General features: G+C 29.7%; 1 protein-coding gene across 1 annotated transcript in view; it reads left to right on the forward strand.

The window, feature by feature from the left end:
- The first annotated feature begins 5,797 nt into the window (after positions 1–5,797).
- The window catches only part of LOC143075874 (CD109 antigen-like), a 59,847-nt gene continuing 38,452 nt past the window's right edge, over positions 5,798–27,192 (forward strand). The window contains exons 1-16 of the mRNA XM_076251460.1: positions 5,798–5,837; positions 7,311–7,383; positions 8,141–8,301; positions 9,668–9,693; positions 11,446–11,599; positions 11,855–11,925; positions 13,005–13,130; positions 13,897–13,936; positions 16,298–16,382; positions 17,024–17,147; positions 18,296–18,514; positions 19,255–19,485; positions 20,545–20,643; positions 22,237–22,299; positions 22,622–22,813; positions 23,579–23,728. Coding sequence (XP_076107575.1) covers positions 5,831–5,837; positions 7,311–7,383; positions 8,141–8,301; positions 9,668–9,693; positions 11,446–11,599; positions 11,855–11,925; positions 13,005–13,130; positions 13,897–13,936; positions 16,298–16,382; positions 17,024–17,147; positions 18,296–18,514; positions 19,255–19,485; positions 20,545–20,643; positions 22,237–22,299; positions 22,622–22,813; positions 23,579–23,728 — 1,821 coding nt within the window. The 5' untranslated portion in view covers positions 5,798–5,830. The remainder of the gene's footprint in view (positions 5,838–7,310; positions 7,384–8,140; positions 8,302–9,667; positions 9,694–11,445; positions 11,600–11,854; positions 11,926–13,004; positions 13,131–13,896; positions 13,937–16,297; positions 16,383–17,023; positions 17,148–18,295; positions 18,515–19,254; positions 19,486–20,544; positions 20,644–22,236; positions 22,300–22,621; positions 22,814–23,578; positions 23,729–27,192) is intronic.

The following is a 27,192-nucleotide window of genomic DNA, read 5'->3' on the forward strand; positions in this document are numbered from 1 at the left end:
CATACATCAGACTAACTCGTAATATATAATTATTTGTTTGCAACACCAAAACTGACCATATAAGCAATTTATTATGTAAATCTATATAGCCGGCATAGTAAATGAGTTATATTTTGATATAAAGATTGATTGTATAATAAAAAAGGAAGCAATATTTAAATATTATGACATAATTTTTTTTTTGCATCAATTTAGAGTGACAGCATGTCCTTTTTCATTCAAAATATTGAATCGCAAACAAAATTCAATAGTTTTCTTACCTTAGACTGACTCGTATAATAAAATTATTTGTCTGCAACACTCAAAACTGACCATATAAGCATTTCATTATGTAAATCTATATAGCCGCACAGTAAATGAGATATATTTTCATGTAAGGATTGATTGTATAAGAAAATAGGTAGCAATATTTGAATATTATGACTAAAAAATTTTGTTTGCATCAATTTAGAGTGCCAGCATGTACTTTTTTATTCAAAATATTGAATCATCAACAAAATTCAGTAGTTTTCATACCTCAGACTGACTCATAAAATAAAATTATTTGTTCGCAACAACCAAAACTGACCATATAAGCATTTTATTATGTAAATCTATATAGCCTCATAGTAAATGAGTTATATTTTCATGTAAGGATTGATTGTATAATAAAATAAGTAGCAATTTTTGAATATTATGACTAAAAAATTGTGTTCGCATCAATTTAGGATGCCAGCATGTCCCTTTTTTATTCAAAATATTGAATCGTAAACAAAATTCAGTAGTTTTCATACCTCAGACTGACTCATATAATCATGAAAATAAAAATTATGTGTCCGCAACAACCAAAACTGACCATATAAGCATTCTAGTATCTAAATCTATATAGCATCATAGTAAATGAGTTATATTTTCATGTAATGATTGATTGTATAATAAAATAGGTAGCAATATTTGAATATTATGAATAAAAATTTTTGTTCGCATCAATTTAGAGGGCCAGCATGTCCTTTTTTTATTCAAAATATTCAATCGTAAACAAAATTCAGTAGTTTTCATACCTCAGACTGACACATATAATAAAATTATTTGTTCGGAACAACCAAACTGACCATATAAGCATTCTATTATGTAAATCTATATAGCTGCATAGTAAATGAGTTATATTTTCATGTAAGGATTGATTGTATAAGAAAATAGGTAGCATTATTTGAATATTATGACTAAAAAATTTTGTTCGCATCAATTTAGAGTGCCAGCATGTACTTTTTTATTCAAAATATTGAATCGTAAACAAAATTCAGTAGTTTTCAAACCTCAGACTGACTCATATAATAAAATTATTTGTCCGCAACAACCAAAACTGACTATATAAGCATTTAATTATGTAAATCTATATATCCGCATAGTAAATGAGTTATATTTTCATGTAAGGATTGATTGTATAAGAAAATAGGTAGCAATATTTGAATATTATGACTAAAAAATTTTGTTTGCATCAATTTAGAGTGCCAGCATGTACTTTTTTATTCAAAATATTGAATCATCAACAAAATTCAGTAGTTTTCATACCTCAGACTGACTCATAAAATAAAATTATTTGTTCGCAACAACCAAAACTGACCATATAAGCATTTTATTATGTAAATCTATATAGCCTCATAGTAAATGAGTTATATTTTCATGTAAGGATTGATTGTATAATAAAATAAGTAGCAATTTTTGAATATTATGACTAAAAAATTGTGTTCGCATCAATTTAGGATGCCAGCATGTCCCTTTTTTATTCAAAATATTGAATCGTAAACAAAATTCAGTAGTTTTCATACCTCAGACTGACTCATATAATCATGAAAATACAAAATTATTTGTTCGGAACAACCAAACTGACCATATAAGCATTCTAGTATCTAAATCTATATAGCCGCATAGTAAATGAGTTATATTTTCATGTAAGGATTGATTGTATAAGAAAATAGGTAGCATTATTTGAATATTATGACTAAAAAATTTTGTTCGCATCAATTTAGAGTGCCAGCATGTACTTTTTTATTCAAAATATTGAATCGTAAACAAAATTCAGTAGTTTTCAAACCTCAGACTGACTCATATAATAAAATTATTTGTCCGCAACAACCAAAACTGACTATATAAGCATTTAATTATGTAAATCTATATATCCGCATAGTAAATGAGTTATATTTTCATGTAAGGATTGATTGTATAAGAAAATAGGTAGCAATATTTGAATATTATGACTAAAAAAATTTGTTTGCATCAATTTAGAGTGCCAGCATGTACTTTTTTATTCAAAATATTGAATCATCAACAAAATTCAGTAGTTTTCATACCTCAGACTGACTCATAAAATAAAATTATTTGTTCCCAACAACCAAAACTGACCATATAAGCATTTTATTATGTAAATCTATATAGCCTCATAGTAAATGAGTTATATTTTCATGTAAGGATTGATTGTATAATAAAATAAGTAGCAATTTTTGAATATTATGACTAAAAAATTGTGTTCGCATCAATTTAGGATGCCAGCATGTCCCTTTTTTATTCAAAATATTGAATCGTAAACAAAATTCAGTAGTTTTCATACCTCAGACTGACTCATATAATCATGAAAATAAAAATTATGTGTCCGCAACAACCAAAACTGACCATATAAGCATTCTAGTATTTAAATCTATATAGCCGCATAGTAAATGAGTTATATTTTCATGTAATGATTGATTGTATAATAAAATAGGTAGCAATATTTGAATATTATGAATAAAAATTTTTGTTCACATCAATTTAGAGGGACAGCATGTCCTTTTTTTTATTCAAAATATTCAATCGTAAACAAAATTCAGTAGTTTTCATACCTCAGACTGACACATATAATAAAATTATTTGTTCGGAACAACCAAACTGACCATATAAGCATTCTATTATGTAAATCTATATAGCTGCATAGTAAATGAGTTATATTTTCATGTAAGGATTGATTGTATAATGAAAAAGGTAGCAATATTTGAATATTATGACTAAAAAATTTTGTTCGCATCAATTTGGAGGGCCAGCATGTCCTTTTTTTATTCAAAATATTGAATCATAACCAAAATTCAGTAGTTTTCATACCTCAGACTGACTCATATAATAAAATTATTTGTCAGCAACAACCAAAACTGACCATATAAGCATTCTAGTATTTAAATCTATATAGCTGCATAGTAAATGAGTTATATTTTCATGTAATGATTGATTGTATAATAAAATATGTAGCAATATTTGAATATTATGAATAAAAAATTTTGTTCGCATCAATTTAGAGGGCCAGCATGTCCTTTTTATATTCAAAATATTGAATTGTAAACAAAATTCAGTAGTTTTCATACCTCAGACTGACTCATATAATAAAATTATTTGTCCGCAACAACCAAAACTGACTATATAAGCATTTAATTATGTAAATCTATATATCCGCATAGTAAATGAGTTATATTTTCATGTAAGGATTGATTGTATAAGAAAATAGGTAGCAATATTTGAATATTATGACTAAAAAAATTTTGTTTGCATCAATTTAGAGTGCCAGCATGTACTTTTTTATTCAAAATATTGAATCATCAACAAAATTCAGTAGTTTTCATACCTCAGACTGACTCATAAAATAAAATTATTTGTTCGCAACAACCAAAACTGACCATATAAGCATTTTATTATGTAAATCTATATAGCCTCATAGTAAATGAGTTATATTTTCATGTAAGGATTGATTGTATAATAAAATAAGTAGCAATTTTTGAATATTATGACTAAAAAATTGTGTTCGCATCAATTTAGGGTGCCAGCATGTCCCTTTTTATTCAAAATATTGAATCGTAAACAAAATTCAGTAGTTTTCATACCTCAGACTGACTCATATAATCATGATAATATAATTATGTGTCCGCAACAACCAAAACTGACCATATAAGCATTCTAGTATTTAAATCTATATAGCCGCATAGTAAATGAGTTATATTTTAATGTAATGATTGATTGTATAATAAAATAGGTAGCAATATTTGAATATTATGAATAAAAATTTTTGTTCGCATCAATTTAGGGTGCCAGCATGTCCTTTTTTTATTCAAAATATTGAATCATAAACAAAATTCAGTAGTTTTCATACCTCAGACTGACTCATATAATAAAATTATTTGTCCGCAACAACAAAAACTGACCATAGAAGCATTTAATTATGTAAATCTATATAGCCGCATAGTAAATGAGTTATATTTTTATGTAAGGATTGATTGTATAAGAAAATAGGTAGCAATATTTGAATATTATGACTAAAAAATTTTGTTCGCATCAATTTAGAGTGCCAGCATGTACTTTTTGATTCAAAATATTAAATCATAAAAAAATTCAGTAGTTTTCATACCTCAGACTGACTCATAATAAGATTATTTGTTCGCAACAACCAAAACTGACCATATAAGCATTTTATTATGTAAATCTATATAGCTGCATAGTACATGAGTTATATTTTCATGTAAGGATTGTATAATGAAAAAGGTAGCAATATTTGAATATTATGACTAAAAAATTTTGTTTGCATCAATTTAGAGTGCCAGCATGTACTTTTTTTATTCAAAATATTGAATATTGAAACAAATTTCAGTAGTTTTCTAACCTCAGACTGACTCGAATTTTAACCAAAACAGACCATATTAGCACTATATATAGCTGCATAGTAAATTAGTTTATTATATCCATGTAAAGATAGCAATATTTGAACATTTAAATTGACGAGATGACCGATACAAATGTACATACTTATATTACCCTTTATCGATATCCCCTTTAATACACTGTACAATTTACGTCTTTTTTTTATCATTTGTCAAAACAGAATCTTATCATATAAATCCAAGGCAAACAAGGTGAATTTCGATTAAAAATTATGTATTAAATACCCCGAGTTATAGTAGGAATTCGAAGAGACAATTATGAATGGGGAACGAAACAATATAAACCATGATGTTTATATCCCATCATATTAAAATATTCTCCCGATGTCTCGGATAACCTTTCTTTTCGTATCGATATTTGCACATGTAACTTTTGGAAGAAAAATATAGAAAATCTGCCAATCAGTAAAGTTAATGGACTTAATGAAAGTGATTTTGTGTAATTTAATAGTTCGAATTAAAAGAGTTTTTGAATTGTTCTGGTTTGAAACACATATACGTAAAATATTAAGACTAAAGGTCGTTTTTATAAAATAAATGTGCAAATGAACTTGAAGTTTATTTCTAAATTTACCCAATCAGTTAACGCGAAAAGTAAACGTGCGTTTACTTTCAAGTGCACGTAAAAATATACTTGTAAAATCTGTACTAAACGCCCGTTTACTTTTAAGTGCACGTAAAAATAAATTTGAAGAATTCTGAAGTAAACGCCCGTTTACTACTGACTAAACGGACACATAGTAAACGCCCGTTTACTAATGTAGACATTAGAAATTTCCATTTCAGCCACGTTAACGTAATTATAGTAAACGTGCGTTTACTAGTAAACGGGAGATTTGAAGTTAACTAACGAAATATGTGCACGCGGCGTTAACTTTCGTTTACTTTATGTAATGCTTGGTCTGCACCCAACTGTAGCTCTTGCGCCCAAGTTAGTAAATCGTGAGCACAATTTTTCTACCTAATATAATCATCTGATCAACATTATCATATATTCCTAGTGCACTTTATAGAACTTGGCTAGTACAAAGGTTAAACTTTATCCGGGTTCATTTTCTTGAACTTTAATCAGTATTAAAGAAAAACTGAGTGCAGACTTATATGATAAGACAAACTTCATGGCAGGTAATGTAAAACGTTTTTCCTTGCACAACCTTATTCGGCTGTTGGTATTGCAGGAACATGATGAAGCACTGATCTACTGTTTACATAATTGAAATTCAATTATATTTCAAACTTATTCGGAACTAAAGACAATTGTCGGCAGTTCATGATTAAAAAAAAGTTGTTTTGAATAGAACTGTGGACACATATCATATTGTATTACAGCTGTTATAAGCAGTAATAGGATGTCTGTTGCAGATTCATAAATGCATTGTGGATTTTATTTTATTTTTGTTTGGGTTTGGTATTAATTTGATTTATCTGTTTCCAAAAGGTCATTCTTATATAAAGAAAATATTTAAATATTTTGGAAATTGTAAATTATTATATATTTAATTTCGTGTATCGATTTGACAAATGAGTATAAATTAAGCCAAATATGTCACTTAGTTGAACACTATTTTCTGTACACCTCACATCTTAATGAATATAAAAAAAGAAAAGCGGAAAGTTCAATATTCGTTAATAAATATTACTATAAATATGCCTACATGAATAAAATGGCTAAATTTTAAAATGATACCAAACGTGCACTGATACGTTTTAATATATTTTTTTTAATTCAACTAAGTACGCTTTTGATCTAAAAATAACATTGAATAACTGCATGCATTACTAATGTTACTTTCTGTGTTACTTTTGCACAACTTTTGGAATTTTGGGTCCTCAATGCTCTTCAACTTTATACTTGTGTGGCTTTCTAACTAATTTGATCTAAGCGTCACTCATGAGTATTATGTAGATGAAACGCGCGTTTGGCGAATAAAGTTATAAGCCTGGTACCTTGGATAATTTTTTACTTATAATTAAACACTTAATTGTAACATTATATACTATATAAGGATTGAGCAACACAACCATGCAAAAACAGAAGATGGACTCTGGTGCTTAAGACCTGATTATCTGCGTAACAAGTGACACCATTATGTAGTTTCACCTTTACGAAAATGCTGTCACATCTGTTCATTATACATCCGGATTGATAGTGGCTCTTGTCTAACAACAAGACTATCAAATTAACAAAATGTTGGTACAGGTAAATTCTCTTATCCAAAAGCTTGATCAAATGTAAAAATATTAAATGGAACCATTGTTTTGTTTTCCAGGACAAAGGATACACAACACTTCGAACGGTAGAGACACAACATCCAATGAATATAAACAAAGCCCTAAAATTGCCCGATAGGAGTCGTCCTCTTATTGTGAAACAATAATAGTCTCTTTTTTTCAAAATATATTTGACATGGCAGAACGCTTACCATAATTACAGAAGGATGTGGGTCCAATCCGAAGATGAGTCGAACTAAAAATACACTTAAAATACATGCATATCAAAAGTTCCAATTCTAGGTTAAATTCAAATTCGTCAGAAAACATTAAAATTGATAAATTAGAAAAAAATCTATATTTCGGTATCGTATTTTCTCATTATAGAACAAGAAGATTTTGTTAGTATGCTTTTCTGTATAGTTTTTGTCACACTGGTGTCAAATGGCGCTGCTAGCAAGTGAGTATCTGTATCATTACTATCTTAACTTATACCAACTGATGAAAGTATCTAAGACTTAAATATCAGTCAGTACATATCCCAAATTCAATGTTTGTAGTGTAAAGACGTCATTAACAGTGACGGAAACACATGACCATGTGCGATGTCAAAAAAAGGTCCCGACAGATTATAGTACTGTTATAGTGCATATGTTTATAACAAAACTATAAGTATGATTTTGATTTACTGATAACAAACTCAATATTTATACAAAAAAAAACAATACTCCAAGACATAAGAACAGTGTTGCAATTCATCTAATAATAACTGAAAAAGTTATTTACACACAGAGAAGCGACAGAATAATCATCCTGATTCAGAAAAAAAAAATGATACAAGAGTCCTATTCCTACCCTCTCGATCAAAATAGCCTTTGCTCACAAACCAATTGCAAAGGGGTCCACTTAATAAAGTTAAAGAGTTTTGAATCGAAAAAACATGATTGTTAGTTTTTAAAAATAGACTTAATTCACTATATTTTAGATCTTAAAAATACTTGTCACAAATAGCTCATTTCAAAATCAAATTTGATATGATGAGTCTGAATTTTTATGTATAGATAATCTCCGCTAAAATTGTTTATGACCTTTTTATATATTTTTTTTTTTGCTGCATTTTATAGCGTTGTGCTGATCATTCGATATAGGTACTGATAACCAAGTCTTGCAATATAACTCATAATGCACAAATTTAGTTCAATACCTTTTTTCAACAGCTCATATTTAATATTTGCACCAAAGACATTGCATCCTGGAATAAATCTGGACATTGGTATTCACATCTTACATGCAAAAAGCGATGTAAGTGTAAAGGCTGAATTGGTTGAGATGCCTTCTGGTATTTCTGTTGGATCCATTGTTGAAGTTTTCAAACCAGGTTCGTTTTTCTTTTCGACAGTTTCTGTTTAGATAAGATATGGCACATGGAATGTAAATTACAACTTGTTTTACATTTGATTACTTTGTCACTTATATAGAAATATATATATTATGTGATATAAAAAACACTCAGCTTAAACAGTAACTACGGTCCCGGCTATCAGTAAATAATTTAAAATTCAAACAAAAGGTGTGCAGTCGTATATTAACGCACATAAATTCATGATAACCGATTCTCCTTCAATTTCTTTATCTTATCTTAAGAGCTCATATTTTCATAGAAAATACCATGATTTTAGTGAACATGACGCCTTTGAGCCTGTCGGTCACTGTTTTGAGTTGATTTGTGTATCATTAAGCATATCAGGTCATAAGCAGAAAGTGATTTGTTTTTATTTGTCAAATGAACACAAATATTTGCTCAAAATACAAAAAAAAACACCTGGAAATGACCCAATGCCACCTAAAATATATTTAAGGTTCCGTCTGTTGCAAGGGTAAGATAAAACAAATGTTTTAAACTCTTTTTGCCATGAACATAACACTTTATATTTTGGTCAGTGCATTTCAGATTGACGATGAGTCTTTGACCGGGAAGTTTGAAATATATATAACTATTAAAACACGCAAGAAAAAATATGACCAATATGGACAGAGAATGAATAGAATAGCCGAATTACATCTACGGTAGAATTTCCTGATGAAATTAATATTGGATTTCTATGGGGATTAAATTGCCTATAATGTATAGTATTTTACCCGTTATTGCGTTTAAATGCACAAACTATAATAAATAAAAAGAAAATAACAGCAAAAACATTTACCATAGATAAGGTATACAACAGATACAGTTAAGTCATATACCTATTAACAATAAGGATCAGTTGAGAACAAAACTTTATATAACCAAACAAAAAAACTTCTTGTGATAAATTTACACTAATTGGTCAGAATTTTCAATCTGTGTGTGTTCAAATTCCCAAAATAAATGTTCTTATGTTTTAATTTTTCTATTAAAAAACGTGCCATTGTTTATTTCATACTTAACAACTTACTGAAATGTTTTGTGATATGATTGCGTAGTTAATGTATTAAACAATAAATTATGTAATTCAGGCACAGTGTTACTCTTTTATTTTGCAGCACATAAAGTCACATTAACTTCAATCTGCATTTATCTTCTGTTTACGTTTGTATTGCCTATTTGTTAGTAAGACATTGTCTATCGTTTCTTTTATATACATGTAGATAGCGTCCCTTCATGAATATTGACGTGACTCACTTTCTTAGATAATATTTATTTATGCAGCAAGTTATACTAGACACAATATTTTTCTCTGTATAATCCTTATTAATTATTTTAGAATCTACAAATTTGTTAAAACTGCATGTAAGTACATAAACATTTTTGACTTTAATTTAATGCTTATATGTGTACCAGGTAACTTTCAACAGAGGGTGGGTGGTTAGGCGTAATCTGTCATCACATTATTTACTTATCGTTCACTTACACCACTTTCATGACATTTAAAATAAACTATAACTTACAAATTTTGTCAAATGCTTTATACTATGACTGATATGTGTTGTCACTTATACTTTTGTACTGTATACTCACAATGGCATACACTTATAAGTTGATCTAATTTTTTGTTCCAAGTATTTTTTTTTAACATGTTGATGATAATGATTGATTACTGTATAACGTAAAGCGGCAAAATAAATGCATATTATGGACGATATAATGTTTATGTAAAATAATATTCACCCTTATCTGCACTTGAACGAAACACCGAGTCGGTTTTTACCTTTCTAGTTCACAAGGTTACATGCAAACATTTCACCCTACCCAAAAATATTATTCTGTTTCAGATACATTATTATGTCTCCGAATGTTTGCACTTACTACTTACTGACTCGTTCTTAGCATAGAAGCAGCAAATCCAAATTTCAAATCATTTTTCGTGATCCCGGTTTAAGTCTAGTATAGTTAATAAACTCATCATAATTTTATGTCAGGATTAAAATTTTGAACGCGTGCTTGGTCTTTACAAAACTCAAGAGTTACTGTCAAACTAAAGACAGAATGCAATGGTTGAGTATTGACGACAGGGTTTCGGCTGGCGGTCGCCATTTTCTGCGAAAAATAATAATTGTGGCTATTAAAATTCATCATTTGCGAAAAAATTTGGCCAAAAAAATATAATATGTATAATGATTTAATTTCACCCATCTTGTCTATTTATTTTGTAATGGGTTTCTCGGACTTTACCTGACTTTACCTGACAATACTCGGTATTCACTGGAACTCATTAAAATTTTGACAGAAAATCAATAATCAGCTGATTACATTTCATAGCTGTAGACAAAAAGGACCAATTAATAAAGGTGTTGATTGTACTGTTTGACAAAATGATTTGGTTAAATGGCGTCTGTATATGTCACATAAAGGATTTATCTACCACTTTGTGACGCAAGTGTTTGAAGCTAACCTTTGGCGTCTCCTCTACTTTTATTAACGATTTTCCGGAAATGTAAACTGAAAGAAGAAAAATTTCAATTGAAAATATGTTTATGTTACTTGGCGAAAAAAAAAGGTTTTGCCAAATACAGCTAAGTTTATCTATTCCTGTGATATCTTTCAAGGAATCGTGACAATATACAAGTTTGGGTTCTAATAAGGAAACAAAAAATACGATAACATTTAAAAATTTCATATATCCCATGCGCGATTTTCTGGATTTAGCTTCAGCAGAAACGTTCAAAATCGAATATTTGACTTATGTAAACTTATTTATAACATAGTCGTTAATGAATTAAGAAATAATTAAGAAATTATAAAGAAATTATAAAGAAATACGATTCTAATTCACTCACATTACGTTGACCTTAGTTAAGATATTCTTTTTAATTCATCGCATTAATCTATTTTCAAAAGAAACAAGTATATCTCAATCCCCGCTTACTTTGAACAAAACCAATAACTTACAGAATACTAAAGATGTGCATTTTTGTGATTGTGTCATCCCATCTCAAAAAGATAATATCTTTATTACATAAAGAAGAATGTATAAAAACGTTTGTGTATTTTTTTATATTTTACATCACGACGAAAACCTAAAAATTATTGATGCTGCTTTAGGTGCCAGATACTCTCACAAGTGGCTCATATCGAATACAATTTACTGGAACAGATGGTCTATTTTTTGCTGAAAAAGCCGATCTCCAATTTCTTGAAAGCAAAGCTTCGGTAAATATCCAGACCGATAAAGGGGAATACAAAGCAGGACAAACAAGTGAGTAACACGTTAAAATATAGTTGATTAACACTTTTAAAACAGGGATAAGTTAAATATGTAGAATTGTCTTTCTTCTTTTTTTTTGCAACATAAGAATATTTTATTAATTGAATTCATTATTCTGCAGAAGGTCATTCAATCATCATTTTATTTCAAGCTAGCTTCCATTATAAAGCTGTTTCTGAATGTTTATTTAAGAATTGTGTGTGCATTTTGATATTTGATATCTTACATTTATAATTAATATTTCAGTTAACTTTAGGGTTTTTGCTCTGTATCCAAATCTAACTGTATATCATAGTTTAATGGACATAGATATTCAAGTAAGTTTATCAATTTGAAAATAAAAATAACATTTTCTGGAAGCAATTTAAGTGCGTTATACATTTAAATTGCAAATATTGCATACTCATGTAATATGAATACACGTTTACAAAATCTCAATTGCTTATACATGTAATGTAAAAATTCGAACAACTACAGTTGAGAGAAGATATCAAAAATGTAAATTGCCGTCTAAAACAAGCGTTGATTTGGTAATAAGTAAGAACTTCATTGTGATAAAATTCAACAAAACTTTATGAACCTATAACTTTAAGTTTCCATTCTTCAATAAATGTTTGACCAGCTTGTATTGCATACTAAAACCCCTTAAAAACATGGAAAACGTTCTATAAAACTGTGGCAAATGATTTCTAATCATCTCATAATTGATAAGGATGTTCACTGTTTTAAATTTTCATGTGTAATATAAAACGAAATCGGTCAAGTTTTCTGGCAAATATTTAACTTCACCAGGACATGATAACATGAAGGACATGATGGCGTTCAAATGGACCCTATTCTTACAGAAATAGCAACTTATTTATAACTAATTTTATCATCGATATATCAACGATATGTAACTTAAATCCTGCCTTTTATCTATCTTAACACTTTGCCTTTGGTCTGTCAATAAAGTTCTGCCTTTAATCTGTTAATGACGGTATGCCTTTAATATGTCAATTATGGTATGACTTTTGTCTGTCAATTACTTTATTCCTTTGATATGTCAATTATGGTATGCCTTATACAATTGTGTTCGTGCTAATTTTTAATTCGTTTAACATTGACATTAATTGTTAACATGCACCTTTACTCGTAAAATGCACAAACAGGTCGTATTTAAGGCTAAATCACGAGCCCACCTTATTTTGCGTTATGGTGGAGATTGTAGTCGAACGCGACTTCCACTGGTGGAAATTTAAATGACTATTTCAGTTCTACAGGCGAGTGATACAGAAGATAAGTTTCTTAGCTACATTTAGACCACTGGGCCAACGAGTACCTTTATACTTATACAAGTTGATATGGATAAATCTTTAAACATACTACCGAATTACTTTACTTTATGTTTTACAAGGATCCCAATGATAACCTCATAAAGCAATGGCGTGGTGTCAGTGATACCAGTGGTGTTTACACTGATAAAATGGTAATGGATACTCACCCTGTTCTTGGAACCTGGAAACTAAATGTTAAAATAAAAGTATGTATTTTTCCATATCACGTATTAAACAATGCTATGTCGTTTCTAGAATTTATGTTTTTTTCATACATTTGATGTGATTTGATAATTGATAAGGGATCATTTGATTATGACATGGTAGTCTTTTTTGACAAAAACAAAATGTTCAGTAAATCATCTCTTTAGTGCTTATCTTACGAACTTACGACTTGAATATGATCAAAATGTATATAATTTTTGAAAATATTGATATTTTTGTGTTCATTCCTTTTACGTTTACGTGCGTTAATTTTTGCATTAGAACTTGGAAATTTGGAGGTACAACATATTAGTTGGCAGTTGTAACTCCATTTTACTATGATAAGTGATTTTATAAGAAAACTTATTTACTTATTACAACTAACACATAAATCATGGGCTTTTTACGACTAATATATATTAAAAAGTCACAACCAACAAATTCCGTTTAAAGTCGTACATGCACACAGTTTGATAGAAGAATGAGAATGTGTAATACCTGAGTATAAGTATCGACATGCATCTTGTAGACAATACGTTTTTAAAACTTTAAAGCAATTCAAATATCATTATGTTTAAAATCATTTAGAGCAAAATCAAAGTTTCTAAACCAGATGGTATCTAAAGTATTCAAATGACGTCTTATTATTTTGAACCTACTTATCTTATTCGAAATTAAAGATAACGATCTATTAAAGTAACACGAATAAGCTGGGTTAAGTTGATATACTACCTTTATTAAAATACGTTTTTTTCTTTTTTATTATAGGGGAAAACGACAACAAAAACTGTTGTAGTAAGCCAATATGGTAAGACAGTCATTTTTAGTTCTATGACTTCCTACTTTACCGAGTTGCGGGTGTTTTACAAAAGTCCTGTGTGCATGCAATGAATTATGCACATGCTTTTAAATTGGTTAGTTTTTATAATCCCGTTTTTTGCCCAATTTTTGTTTTAAAGGTTTTACCATTTTGAATTTTTCACATTTTAATAAACAAGTAACTTTCACGTTTTAAAGCTCGGCGGTTGTTAAGACGTTTGTTTACCTTTTGTTTTCCCACCAAGTAAATTATTAGATAGTTCTTTAATAGAATATCAGAACTTATTTCATTGCATCTCAATAAGTTTCAATTGAGACATTTCTTTTTGTTCATCCGCTCTTTCATTTATCATTTCATTTGAACACTATGACTTTATTAAAGGTATTGTACAGGTTGGAGTTTACGTACTTGACATATTTGAAAAAGTTCAAATACTTCTTTTCCTATATTCATTTAATCATGGACTTTTAACAATTGTTATATGATTGTTTTCAAAAATAGCAGATTTGATTATCTATTTAGAGAGGCTCGAGGGTACAAAAATTTCAGATTTTTTTTAAACATTTTTTTTCATTATAAATTTTATTTATTACACTATTAGTTGTAACTTTGTGATATGGTACCAAAATCAACCAAACAAATCGCTTCGTTTTGGCCCAAGATGACTTTCAAAAAGTGTATATCATTGAAAAAGCTCCAAACTATCTCCCTTTGGCGCAAAAATGTCATTTTTTGGCATTAAAATTGAAATGTCTTTTTTAATTTATCGGTGACCTAGCTATAATCTTTATTATCATTTTCCATTTTTTTTTATTTCGATATAACCTATTTTTCTCTTATTAGTTCAACAGAAAATAAAGTACCTTAACAAAAAAGCATGCTTCTTTTGAAGACAGATTGTGAGCTTAAATGAACGGTGACCCCATTTTTTTATTGTATTTTTCTAGTACGCATATGAAAAATATAGCGAAATCCTATATTTAAAAAAAAATAGATTAATACCCGCGAGCTACCTTAAGTGATATGAAGATACTTTTTTCGCTTATTTATAAAGTGTTTAGAATTTCTGAAGTCAACGATGTGAAAGTCAAAATGATAAACATGAGAACGTCTCCAAAACAGTGAGGTTTTCAAGATTGTTCTGGAGCTATGTTTTTCAATCTACAGTTTTTTTAATCTTAATTGGTCTTAAATTATGTAAAAAAAAACCGTTTTGTAATGATTATGTTTCAGAGGCGATTACAAGAGTACTTGAATTCACAACTGTTGGATGTAACTGATGAGTCACCACTGTTGTGTTGACACGAAAGAGCATTGATATGTGCATCTGCTGCAAATTAACTGGTTTTTTTTTCTATGTTTGAAAATTCTGAACCTAAATATATATTTACCTATAATTACATTAGATGCATGTTTCATCATAATACTTTATTCAGATTGGCTAATTGCACATCACATGTTATTCCTTAAGCAGTTGTATCACACAATAAAACTTTTCATTCATGATGACACGAGGTCCCACAATAAAGTGCACAGGTAAATGAAATAAAAACTTGATAAAAGGCGTGTTTGCATGATCTTATAGGTAAAAAAGTAATTATAAGTATCGAATGCTTTTTTGTAACGAAATAGGGTTGTAAAAGCGTTGACCGTGCGCACATTTTTAGTATGAAGCGCTTCCGCGCTTCATACAAAATGTACTTCGGTCAACGCTTTTACACCCCAATAAATTTACAAAAAAGAGCATTCAATTCTTAATTAAACCTTAACCGTAGTTTTCAGATTTTTCAGTTCTGAATGCTCTTCAGCTTTGAATTTAAAAGTGCACCAAGCAACTTTTCAAACGAAGGCTAAATCTGACGTACCAAATTATAATCTTGGTATCTTAAATTAGTTAGTATGACCACTTGGGGGCTTCCACTGCTGATCACGTTTCATTCCGCGGGTATCACAACCCGTAGTCAGAACTTTTGTGGTGACATTAAATACTATATAGTTGTTTTAATGCGTTTCCACTTTGAGATGGTTGATGTCTGAATCATATTCGGAAGCTCAATTTCGTAACATATAATTTACAATGATTAAGTCAAAATTAAGTCTTCACATCTTCATGATATTTATAGTTAAATATAAACTGATGAAATTTTGAATACTATTGGATTAAACAGTGGTAGGAATCGACAATGGTAATATAACTGAACACAGAAAAACAATATTCATTCAAATTTTATATTTGTATCTTTATATGAAATGTCCGAGTTACCGTCTAATTATATAGCTTCTGATAATTTCAAAATTTACCTATATTATATTGGTTCTCCCGGCTGCTACTTTTCTTTTCTGTTTCAGTTCTGCCAACGTTTGAAGTGTCGATTGAACTTCCTTCTTATGTGTTAATGGGAGAATCAGATGTACATGGTACTGTTCAAGCTATGTAAGTACATGTGGTTTAATATGAATGGATGATTTATTTATCTCAGAGGATTACATATATTGTCTTTCTGATCAGAGAGGTCTCATAAAAACCTACTTGTGTACATGTTTACAAGATGGGTCGTATAAAACTGTACAACATATCTAGGCGAATGCCGATAGAATATTTTAAATATATACTGTAACTGCTAATTTTTGTGTCATTTTGTCAATTGCGAAGAGTTGTTTCATTGGCAATCTTACCACATCTTCTTTTATTTAAATTAGTTTGTAGATACTAAAAAAAACCATGGCAATCATCCTTTTTATATTTAAAATGTTTAGTATAAAGCTTGCAGGAGAGAAAGGATATGTGTAACCCAGAATTTGAATATTACTTGGTTTAATGTGTTAATTTAATGATGAGATCAGTTAATTGTTATGATATGTTCAATTGATATATACCCATGTTATGTATTGGAAAAGCCTAACTAGGCAGCATTCCTTAGGATGTTTTGTCTTTCTAATACTCTTCAACTTTATATTTGATTTGGTTTCAAACAGTTTTGAATCGAATGTCATGTTTGTACAGAAAATTGCAGGCCGGTTATCTTTGGTGAGTTTGATATATAATACAAATATAAATTGTTTGTTTATGATAAGGTACACATATGGAAAGCCTGTCACTGGATGTGTTAACATAGAGGCGGGACTGGCTTATAAATACGATGACTGGAGCTATTCAGGATGGGAGACACTGATACAGCTATATAATATATCGATGGGCGTAAGTTGCTTAGATAAGTTGCTAATTAAATGCATACTATGGACGAAAACGTTTTTATTTAAGACGAATATTAACACTGCTTTGTTCTAGTCCGAGACACTGAGTTGGACTTTTAACGTGTAAGTTAAAAAGGTGAAAATTAACAAAAAGAAATATCACCCTACCCAGACACATTAACCTGAACAGCTCACCAGTCAGTGTTATCACTCCTTGATGCCGCGTGCTTAGTAGAGAAACAGCAAATAACAACGTCAAAGTCGTTGGTCTTACAAGGCCGCTGTTTGAACCCCAACCTCTCATACTGGTGAAAAAACACGCTACCATTGAGGCCGTAAATAGATATAGAGAAGCTTTTACATGATGTGAACACAATTTCGTAAGGTAGTAGAAAATTGAACCGCGCTTTAATTGTAATTATTCTGTTGCTTATAATACAGTGTATTCCATAAATTATAGTCAATTTGCGCCACAACATTTTCCTACCCTTCATTTTGCTCTATGTACAATCAAAACTATTCGGTATCCTGGTTATTTCGTATCGTTGTTATATCGTACCTTGATCATTTATTACCTTGAAAGAAATATTGATACGTATGTCATTTCGTTCTCTTTGGAAGATTTATATGCATGCCATTTCGTACCTTGTGGAAGATTTAGATGTATGTCTTTTTTGTACCTTATGGAAAATTAATATGTATATCCTTTCGTATATGACTTAAATTTTACATGTAAATATGTATGTCATTTGGTAGCCATATGGATGATTTATCTGTATGCCATTACTGACTATCGGCAGAAATAATAATCTGTTGATTGTTTGTATTTTCTTTAAATATCAAAATAATTTTTAAACTATTATGCAAAAATATATATTCATTCCTTTCTTTTCGAGTGAATATCAGTTTTTGTGGTTTTTTTTTTGTATCTGCATTGCTTGGCAAAACAGATTGTTAATGACTATCAAGGCCGTTGATGACTATTATTCCTTTGTTGGTTTATTACCCCGTATGTTTTCAATTTGTAAAATTAGTGGTATGACGAATTCGCTGTTTACATTATAAAACCGTTAAGATGTATACCACAGTTCATCCAAATATGGTTCTTATCTTATATATGACTACAGTTTGATTGTTTTGTTTCTGCTTCAGCCTGACGGAAAAGCCAAATTCATCATACCACTTGCAAGTGCAAAAGGTCGTATTAGTACTACGCATAAGCTAGTTGTCGTAGCGAATGTTACTGAAAGTTTGACTCGTATTACGTTATCGAATTCAGCGCACACTAAATTTGCAGATAAAGATGAGAAACTACAATTTCTGAAGAACACAAAACAATCATTTAAACCTGGTTTTCCATATACTATAAAGGTAAGAAGTATAATTTATAAATGTTGAAAGGAACTTTAAAAAATAACTGAATTATAAGTATAGAAAAGAAATGAGATATATTATATAACGTCGTAAAACTACTAGTATTCATTAAAGAAAAGTCAACAGAAAAAATACGAAACAGTATTATGGTCAATTTTTACCATTTCAAAAGTTATAATAGACCGTAAAGATGTATGAGAAACGAGACTAAACGTATATCTAAAACATATATATTTAATGATATTGTTAAAAGTACATAGACCCGAACTTAAAAGTCAAATTTAAACTAACATAAGGTTTCATATACAAGTCAAATGCCTTAAAACTAGTGCCTCATGTTATTGTACAAATAAGTGATTATGTTATTCTCATTTCATAACTCACACAATAAATAACTGGATTTGGATGGTAAATATTATTTCTAATACACTGTACTCACTTCATACTATCAAACTTTTACTGAAGCAATGAGCTAACATATTTTACCAGTTGCTCAGTTTTAGAGGTGAGTTAAAATTCAATTAGGTAAAACCTGTTTGGTGAAAGGACACAGTCTTCCTACTTAGCACAATAACTTACTATGTTGTTAATATCGTGTCGCCCTATGGTATCAAGATTCAAAACATCTCTTTATGTTTAAATGAATTGTCATGTTAATATCAACTTATCATTGACCTTTTACTATATCTAATCTTGATATTTTGATTATTTAATATTCGTAACTAGCTTTGTTGCAGGCCTCTCTTACAAGACAAGATACAACGCCTATCAAAACAGCAAATCCCATTGTTATTTTGGAAACAACCCTTTTCTATAAAGACGCAGTTCCATCTAGTATTCCAACATACTATTACGGTCCAGCTACATTGAGCACTAGGCTGGCCGACAAACATATACAAGTCTCAAAAACTGGGAAAATAGTTGTGGAAATTGTCATACCAAACAATACAATTCAGGCTGACTTTAAGGTGATGAATTACAGTTACGATATGATTACGAAATAGGAACATGTCTCAAGCCAAAAGATGAGTTCATAGCGATAACGTATGGTGTTAAATTACCTAACAAATATCATGACGTGCTATGTGATTAATGTTTTAACGTTTTAAGATAAATATGAATATATCTAAAATGGTTTATTGCATGCATTGAAGATTTCATCTGGCAGGTTATTTTATGGACAGTTTTTGATATTCTAGAAAAACAACTTGCTTGTATTTTATTTATCCCTAGATTATTTTCAAAATGTGACATTTAAATATCCATAATATTCATACCTTTATCTAAATAAGAATCGATAAAACTTTGTATCGGAATTTTCCCTTTAACACTAATTTTTACAATAGGATAAGAGAACGTTTTTTGATCTGACGACACTGTTACAATCTTTTTTTAGATAGGAGACGCTATATTTATCCATTTTTAACAAGTTTTTAACCTCGGAGTCTTAAATGCCAAATGTTCATTGGACTGTTCAAGCATTGTCATTTCGTTAGCAGTATGCTGGCGTCACATCTTAATGTGCTTCTCATTTGGAAACTAAGATGTTGTTTGCAGATTGTTCATTTTTATGGTCTTGCCATTTTAGAAAATTAAAACACCAAATTTGATTGAAACAATTTCTGCATCTTCATTATGTCAAAATTGATTCATGGTATATCTAAATAAATAATTTCCTATTTAGGTTATATGTGTTCTTCTTATACCATGAATGCATACGACCTCTTCAAAATGCTTGTCTTTTTGTACAATATAGATAAACACGTTTGACTGACCAAATATTACTGCTCTATTTAATTCGCAGATTCTATTTGGCATGCCTTTTTGTATGAAACCTCAAAATGTGTTTTTAAAAGAAATGTGCAATAAATGACAGAATTGCCTTATATACGAGTGAACGACAAACTTTATTCATTGACATTTCTGTTTAGTGCAAAAATCAAATTCAGTTACTAATTAAATTAAAAAGCAATCATCGTGTTAGGGTCAAAAGGTTTGGATTATGAATCAAATATGTACATTTTTAGATCGTTTTCGGCAAGATCCAAGCCTTCAAGAGTATATTTAAATATCAGTCACCCAGCAATACATTCATTCAACTTAGAAGTCTTTCAGTGACTCCAACGGTATGTAGAGTGTTTATATATTTAAAGAATAGAATCATAATATAATCATGTAGTTTGATAGTCAATGATAAATATTTCAACCAACAATATGATGGAGAAGTTAGGAACTGAAGACCTGTACAGTCTTAAACAATAATAAAAACTAGTACCGCATATTACATGTATAAAGCTATAAATTTTCCAGACATGAGAAACATAAACATTTTCAAGCGACGAAATCAAAACTAACATACTGATTTCTGAGGAACCATTCAAACGATAAAACAAATTTGATATACAACAACTAACAACAATCAATGAAGTACATGCTCCGACAGAAGTATACAGAATATGACCTGACTTAACATATTTTTGTGGTCACCTAACACTCCGAAAACCTTGGACAGTGATGATATAGCACTACATACAACCAAACTATAGAAATCATTTGAACAAGCTTTACTTTTTAGCTCGTCAAGAAGCTAAAATAAATGCAACTAACAACCATCGAGAACCTGCAGTAGCTAAAAGTAGTTTTATTTATCTTATAAATTGATTCAAAGCCAATCGACTTGTTGTCAATATTACATAAATATATACAGAAAATCAAAATCTGTGCAATGGCAAAATACCATGCATAAGTATCGATATAAAATAGGACCGTATAATGCATAGCTATATAGCAAATATATCTTGTAATGTTTTGATTTAAAGAAAACAAAATTAATGTTTGTACAAATAAAAACGATATTCGAAGATCTGTTTTACATTTTTATGAGTGTTTTTCTTCATCGACATAATGTTGCAGGCTATGCTAAAGGTTTATTGTCGTTAGAGCAACAGTTACTATACTTTGTTGTGTCAATGTTTATCGGTTCGTAAATTTAGTATTGTTGATTACATTGAAAAAACATGACAGCCTACTTAATTCATCATCTAATGGTGTATCGCTGTTTACAGTTTTATTTGAAAATTGAAAAGTCTATTAAAAAAGGGAAAATAGAAAACTGATGCTCACCGTTCAATTCATTATGATACAAAATGCACAATTTCAGAAAATAATCTAAAGGTAAAAAAATAGTTTTTTTAACCATATTAGAAATACGATCACCTTGTGCTCGTGAATTTTTTCTCAACCTACCATGAGAGATTCATATCAGCTACGTGGCTCGTTTAGAGGAATGACTTATAAAAAACTTTGTTTTTTAGAATTATTCAACATTTTATAAAAGTAGTTTTACAAAATTGAAACAATGATATTGCAGGCCAAAACAAAACTTCTGACAAGCAGGCTGGTTGAAAAATTCATCAATGACTAGTACGCTAGACTCGTTTTGTCTACATAATATTCACCGCGGTGGTAATATACATAATTGAAGAGCAATGATAAACAATGATTCTAAAAAAGGTTATAAATACGACTATGGTTAGATTATTATTACTGTATTTTGAAATTGAATTATTTCAGGGTCTGATATTTGGATACATGACAAATGTTCACGTACATCTAATTAATTTTTAAATTGGCGCTTTTATGATTACTCTGTATCATTGTTTTAATTGTATATTTTTATTGTACGAGAACTAAGCATTTCTGTTTTATCTATATTATAGGTAGGAAGTCCTATGTTTTTCAACATTCAGTCAACAAAACCACTTCTGAAATTTGTTGTGCAGGTATGCTCTGTACATCAAAGCAACAGTAGTTTACCGATGCCTAACAATCTGTAGATGCATTAGTACAAAGTATTCACTATTGTCAACTAGCTCCTATGTATCATTACTATATATATAACATAATCGCATATACAATTAAAATATTACACACAAATTTCAAGCAAACGGATTTCTTAGTCGAAATTATAATAAAGCCTCATTGAATTTTTCTCATGAGTACAGTAAAGCAGCATTTCTTAAAAAGTATCTTCTTTAAGATTTGTTAAGCTCTATTTACTTTCTACTTTCCTGATATCATTAAAATCAAAATATGTTTCAACAGGTTTTATCCCGGGACACGTTAGTGTCGTCTTCAATACTTGATGGTTTACAACAAAAAGACTTTAACTTCAGTATACCAGGAGCGAGGAATATGGCACCCGAGGCTCAATTGATAGCATACTATGTTAAATTAGATGGAGAAATCGTGTTAGATTCTGAATTTATAACAGTGTATGGTCTTTTTAAAGACACGGTAAGTATACAACTGAGTGTTCCACAAAACAGGACTCTAGACAAATAAGCCAGTTTTTAAAGATATGAACCACTATCTTGTTTTTGATTGGTTTCCTTCGAAACCTTTACTACATTTGCACTTAAATATCAGTTTTAAAAACAAATATGAATTACGGAATTTGTAAATAAGCATTATAAATTACTAACATTACTTTGGTATAGTTAAACTAATTTGTTAGGCCTATACCTGTCATACTAAAATTATAGGTAGATTTTTTTAAACACCTCCAAAATCATAGACAGATTAAAATAAACAGAATTGTATGGTTTCTATTATTAATTTCAACAAGACTGACGTAAATTTTAATCATAGTAGTAGATCCTCTAACTGTAACTGCATTAAATACGATAATACTAATAATGTGAACTTACCAGCTAGCTTATAATTGAAGTTATTTATTTTTCTTTAAGTGTCGAAGCTGCCAATATCTGCGTTTAAATCAAGACAAGAATTAAAAAGTGAAATTAAGTTTGTCTTTTGATACTTCAACGTTATACTTTTCTTAAGGGAATTCGTTGTTGATTAAATAAAAATAAATGCAAAGTTCTATTTGATGAATAACTTATGTTTTATGAAAAACTTTGATTTGACAAACTGTTTATATATGGACAGTATCTGAACACATCCGAATTTCAAAACAAATTGATGTAGTTTTCGTTAAAATGTAGTTAGTTTTAAATCTTCAATTTCTAATCGACATTTCTGTCTCATTTCTGTTTTTAGGTGTCTATTCGGTTTGACAAGGCGACAGCAAAACCTGGCGACAACATCACTACAACTATCAAAGCGGATCCAAATTCTTATGTTTGCATGATTGGGAGGGACAAAAGTGTATCTTTATTAAATAAAGGAAATGACATCACGGAAAACACTGTAAGTAAAATGTTGTCATTTTCCGCATGCATATATTAACGTGTGTGACAAAAACCTAAATAAAATGAAAATAAAATCATAATGAATATCAGTGGAGAACACTCCACCTCTTCCAATTTCGCCAGTTTTTGATTTTTTAAAAACAAATATATGCACTGCAAACAAACTACATGCCTGGCAACATGAATCTGGCATTCTAGTATTAAAAAAGTCAACCATAATATTACAGAGGTTATATCTGAATATGAATGCGACCCAAATGAAGATCTTGAAAACCTTGATAAGGCATACACAATTGGTAATCAATTACTTTAGGAAACTATTAAAATGAAAACAAGTTCTTGTTCTCCATTTCAGAAAAAAGAAAAAGATAAGATGAAGATATGCTTTTTGAAAAATTAGAAAAATTAAACAGCCTGTTTGTTTTAAATAATTCAGATGAAATTAGACTTTGATATTGAAAAAGCTGAAACAGAACTTGAAATTTTAAGAGAAGAAAAAAGTAATGGAAATATGATAAGAGCAAGACAAAATGGCAAGTTGAAGGGAAAAAACTATATGTAATCTTGAAAATAAAAATTATACAGAAAAAATATATCAAAATTACTTGTGGAAGGTATTCAAGTTTGTCTCTCCCACTTTTGGAACATGTTCTGACAGTACTTCCAAATCCACCACTATAGGTGATGCAAGAAATACAAGGAATTTTCATTAATTTCTTATGGGATGGAAAACCAGACAAAATAAAAAGGAAGGTTACTATAAAAAAAAAGTATGATGAGGGAGGGTTAAAATCCGCCATATAAATAGTTTTGTACTCGTTTCGGCTTTCAAACTTTTGTATCTGTGCGTCACACATAGGTCTTGTGTGGACAAAATACACTTCTGGCGTATTAAAATTTTGAACTTGTTGCCTTTTGTTGGCTGTTGTTCGTGTGATTCTTTGTCAATTGTGTTCTCCAATTTATTTATATTGTAGTCCTGTGTTGTCATTTTGATGTTATATTTCACATGGCCATAAAAGTGCGAGGTTTGGCATGCCACAAAACCAGGTTCAACCCACCATTTTTTCCTATAAAAATGCCCTGTACCAAGTCAGGAATATGGTCATTGTTATATTATAGTTCGTTTCTGTGTGTATTACATTATTACGTTGTGTCGTTTGTTTTCTCTTATTTTTGAGTGTAAATTCACATTGCGATAAGACGTGTCACGGTACTTGTCTATCCCAAATTCATGTATTTGGTTTTGATGTTATATATATATGTTATATTTGTTATTCTCGTGGGATTTTGTCTATATGTGTTACATTTTAGTGTTATGTCGTTGTTCTCCTCTTATATTTAATGCGTTTCCCTCGGTTTTAGTTTGTTATCCCGATTTTGTTTTTTGTCCATGGATTTATGAGTTTTGAACAGCGGTATACTACTGTTGCCTTTATTTGTATGTCCCTTAAAAATTTCATGCTTTATAAATTGCTAGATTTCTTGAATCTTTTCCCTGGCAAAATTTTATTATTAAATTATATAGAAAAATATATTGTACCTGACAAAAAAGGGTTTGCGAAAATTTGCAAAAAAGTTAAATTCTTAATGAAGGGAAATTTTTTGTCTAACTTGTAGCAAGAAAAGATGAAAAATGAAAACCATCTCATAAATATCCTGAGACAACCCATTTGGCTGAATATTAACAATAACATATGTTGGGAAGCCATTTAATTATGAAAATTATTGTAATGGTGGTATATTTCTTATACACGATCTAATCTCAAATGAAAAAAAAAACAATACTGACATGTGAACACCTTAAATCTCAGTATGCAGTTCAAACTTAGATTAGAAAATGATATTGTAGAAAAACTTAAAATTGATAAAAAAAAACATGTAAATATCTTAATCAACTATTTCTAGAAAATTATAAAGAAAATCCTTCATGAACACAAAAATAATGGTCTGAAGATTTATGTGTTATAAATGATGATTGGGACAAGACTTGCTATTTAGTGTTGAAGTAATATAATTATATCTGTAAAACAATACTTTAACCTGCACATGTGTGTAATACTGCTTGATTATTTTCTGTCTTTATGTCAAAAATAAACTGATGTCAAAAATAAACTAATTACAAAAAAAACTCTGAGTCTCGAAAGGCATATTTTCAAAACAACACCCCTTCCCATCAAATCAAAATTATTGGGTTGCCAAAATTTTCTTTTCGAAACTTCAAAATCTGATATATATATATTTTTATAAAGAAAGTAGATATTTTAAAACGAATCACGAACAAAGTGGCAATAAGAAAATCGCTAACACCATGATGACAAATGTCATTAGAAGACAGTCTATAAATAACTATAATGAAAGCTTAATATGAATAGAAGAAGATGTTGTCTGATTGCTAATAATACAAACATCCACACAAAACGAAATGACTTGAATGAAAACAATAATTGGTCATCGTACGACCTTAAACTTTAAGTTAAACTGATATCATTTAGGATGCCTTAACAAACCTTTACGTGACAGGACAGAGAATCATAAACCCTTCAAAAATACGGTGGTAATTATGATCAATTGTAAGTGTAAATTTGTGTAACATAACTTTAAATTGTTTATAAAGTAAAACTTAAGGTAAATAATGTAAACAGTAAAACTATTCCTGGTGAATAAAAGTTGCCAATCAGACAAACTACTGTTATATATTATGTTTGACCTGTACATTTATTATTTATATTAAAGAAAATATTTCGATTATAATAAGATGTCAAAATCTTTCTAGTAAATATCATAACTCAATTAGGTTTTTACTCGGAGATATTTCAAAATTCCATGTGGAACACCATTTAAATATAATATGTGCTTAAACCTAATATCAATATATTACCGTGATCCGTGCTATATTCAATTCAACAAAGAAACTCATAATATTGAATAAAGTGAACTCAGTTTGCTCAACTCAATGCACACAATGGTTTTCAAAGCTATATTCTTACTCCTATTGGTTTTATTTTCCAATAAAAGTGAGAAGATATACGACCACTTATTCAATTTGCTGAAGACATTTACCCCATCTAGCACCACATAGTATATTCTTTACTGACAGTTAAATGTCATTCTGCACAACGAGCATTCGTCGGTATTGCAAGGAATATCTGCTTTTTGTACTACACCAAATAAATGTTATCGGATACTATATTAAGCAATAAGCTAAGTTAACTATATGATTGTAAAGTATATATTATTCATATGACCATGACCTCCATACCACATTGATGGTTTTGAGTTAATGTGATATTATTTGTAAAAAACCCTGCCGTTACATACTTTTCAACACACATTCAATCGTGGATAAGTGTGTCTTTCAGATCAGGGTAAAGGTTAGCGCGTGTTAAAATGTTTAAAATCACTGCATTTGTTTGCACCTGTCTTAAGTCACGAACAACCTGTTGTTCATTAATTATCGGT

The sequence above is a fragment of the Mytilus galloprovincialis genome, chromosome 5 (genome assembly GCF_965363235.1).
Source record: "Mytilus galloprovincialis chromosome 5, xbMytGall1.hap1.1, whole genome shotgun sequence".
NCBI classification, from domain to species: Eukaryota; Metazoa; Mollusca; class Bivalvia; order Mytilida; family Mytilidae; genus Mytilus; species Mytilus galloprovincialis.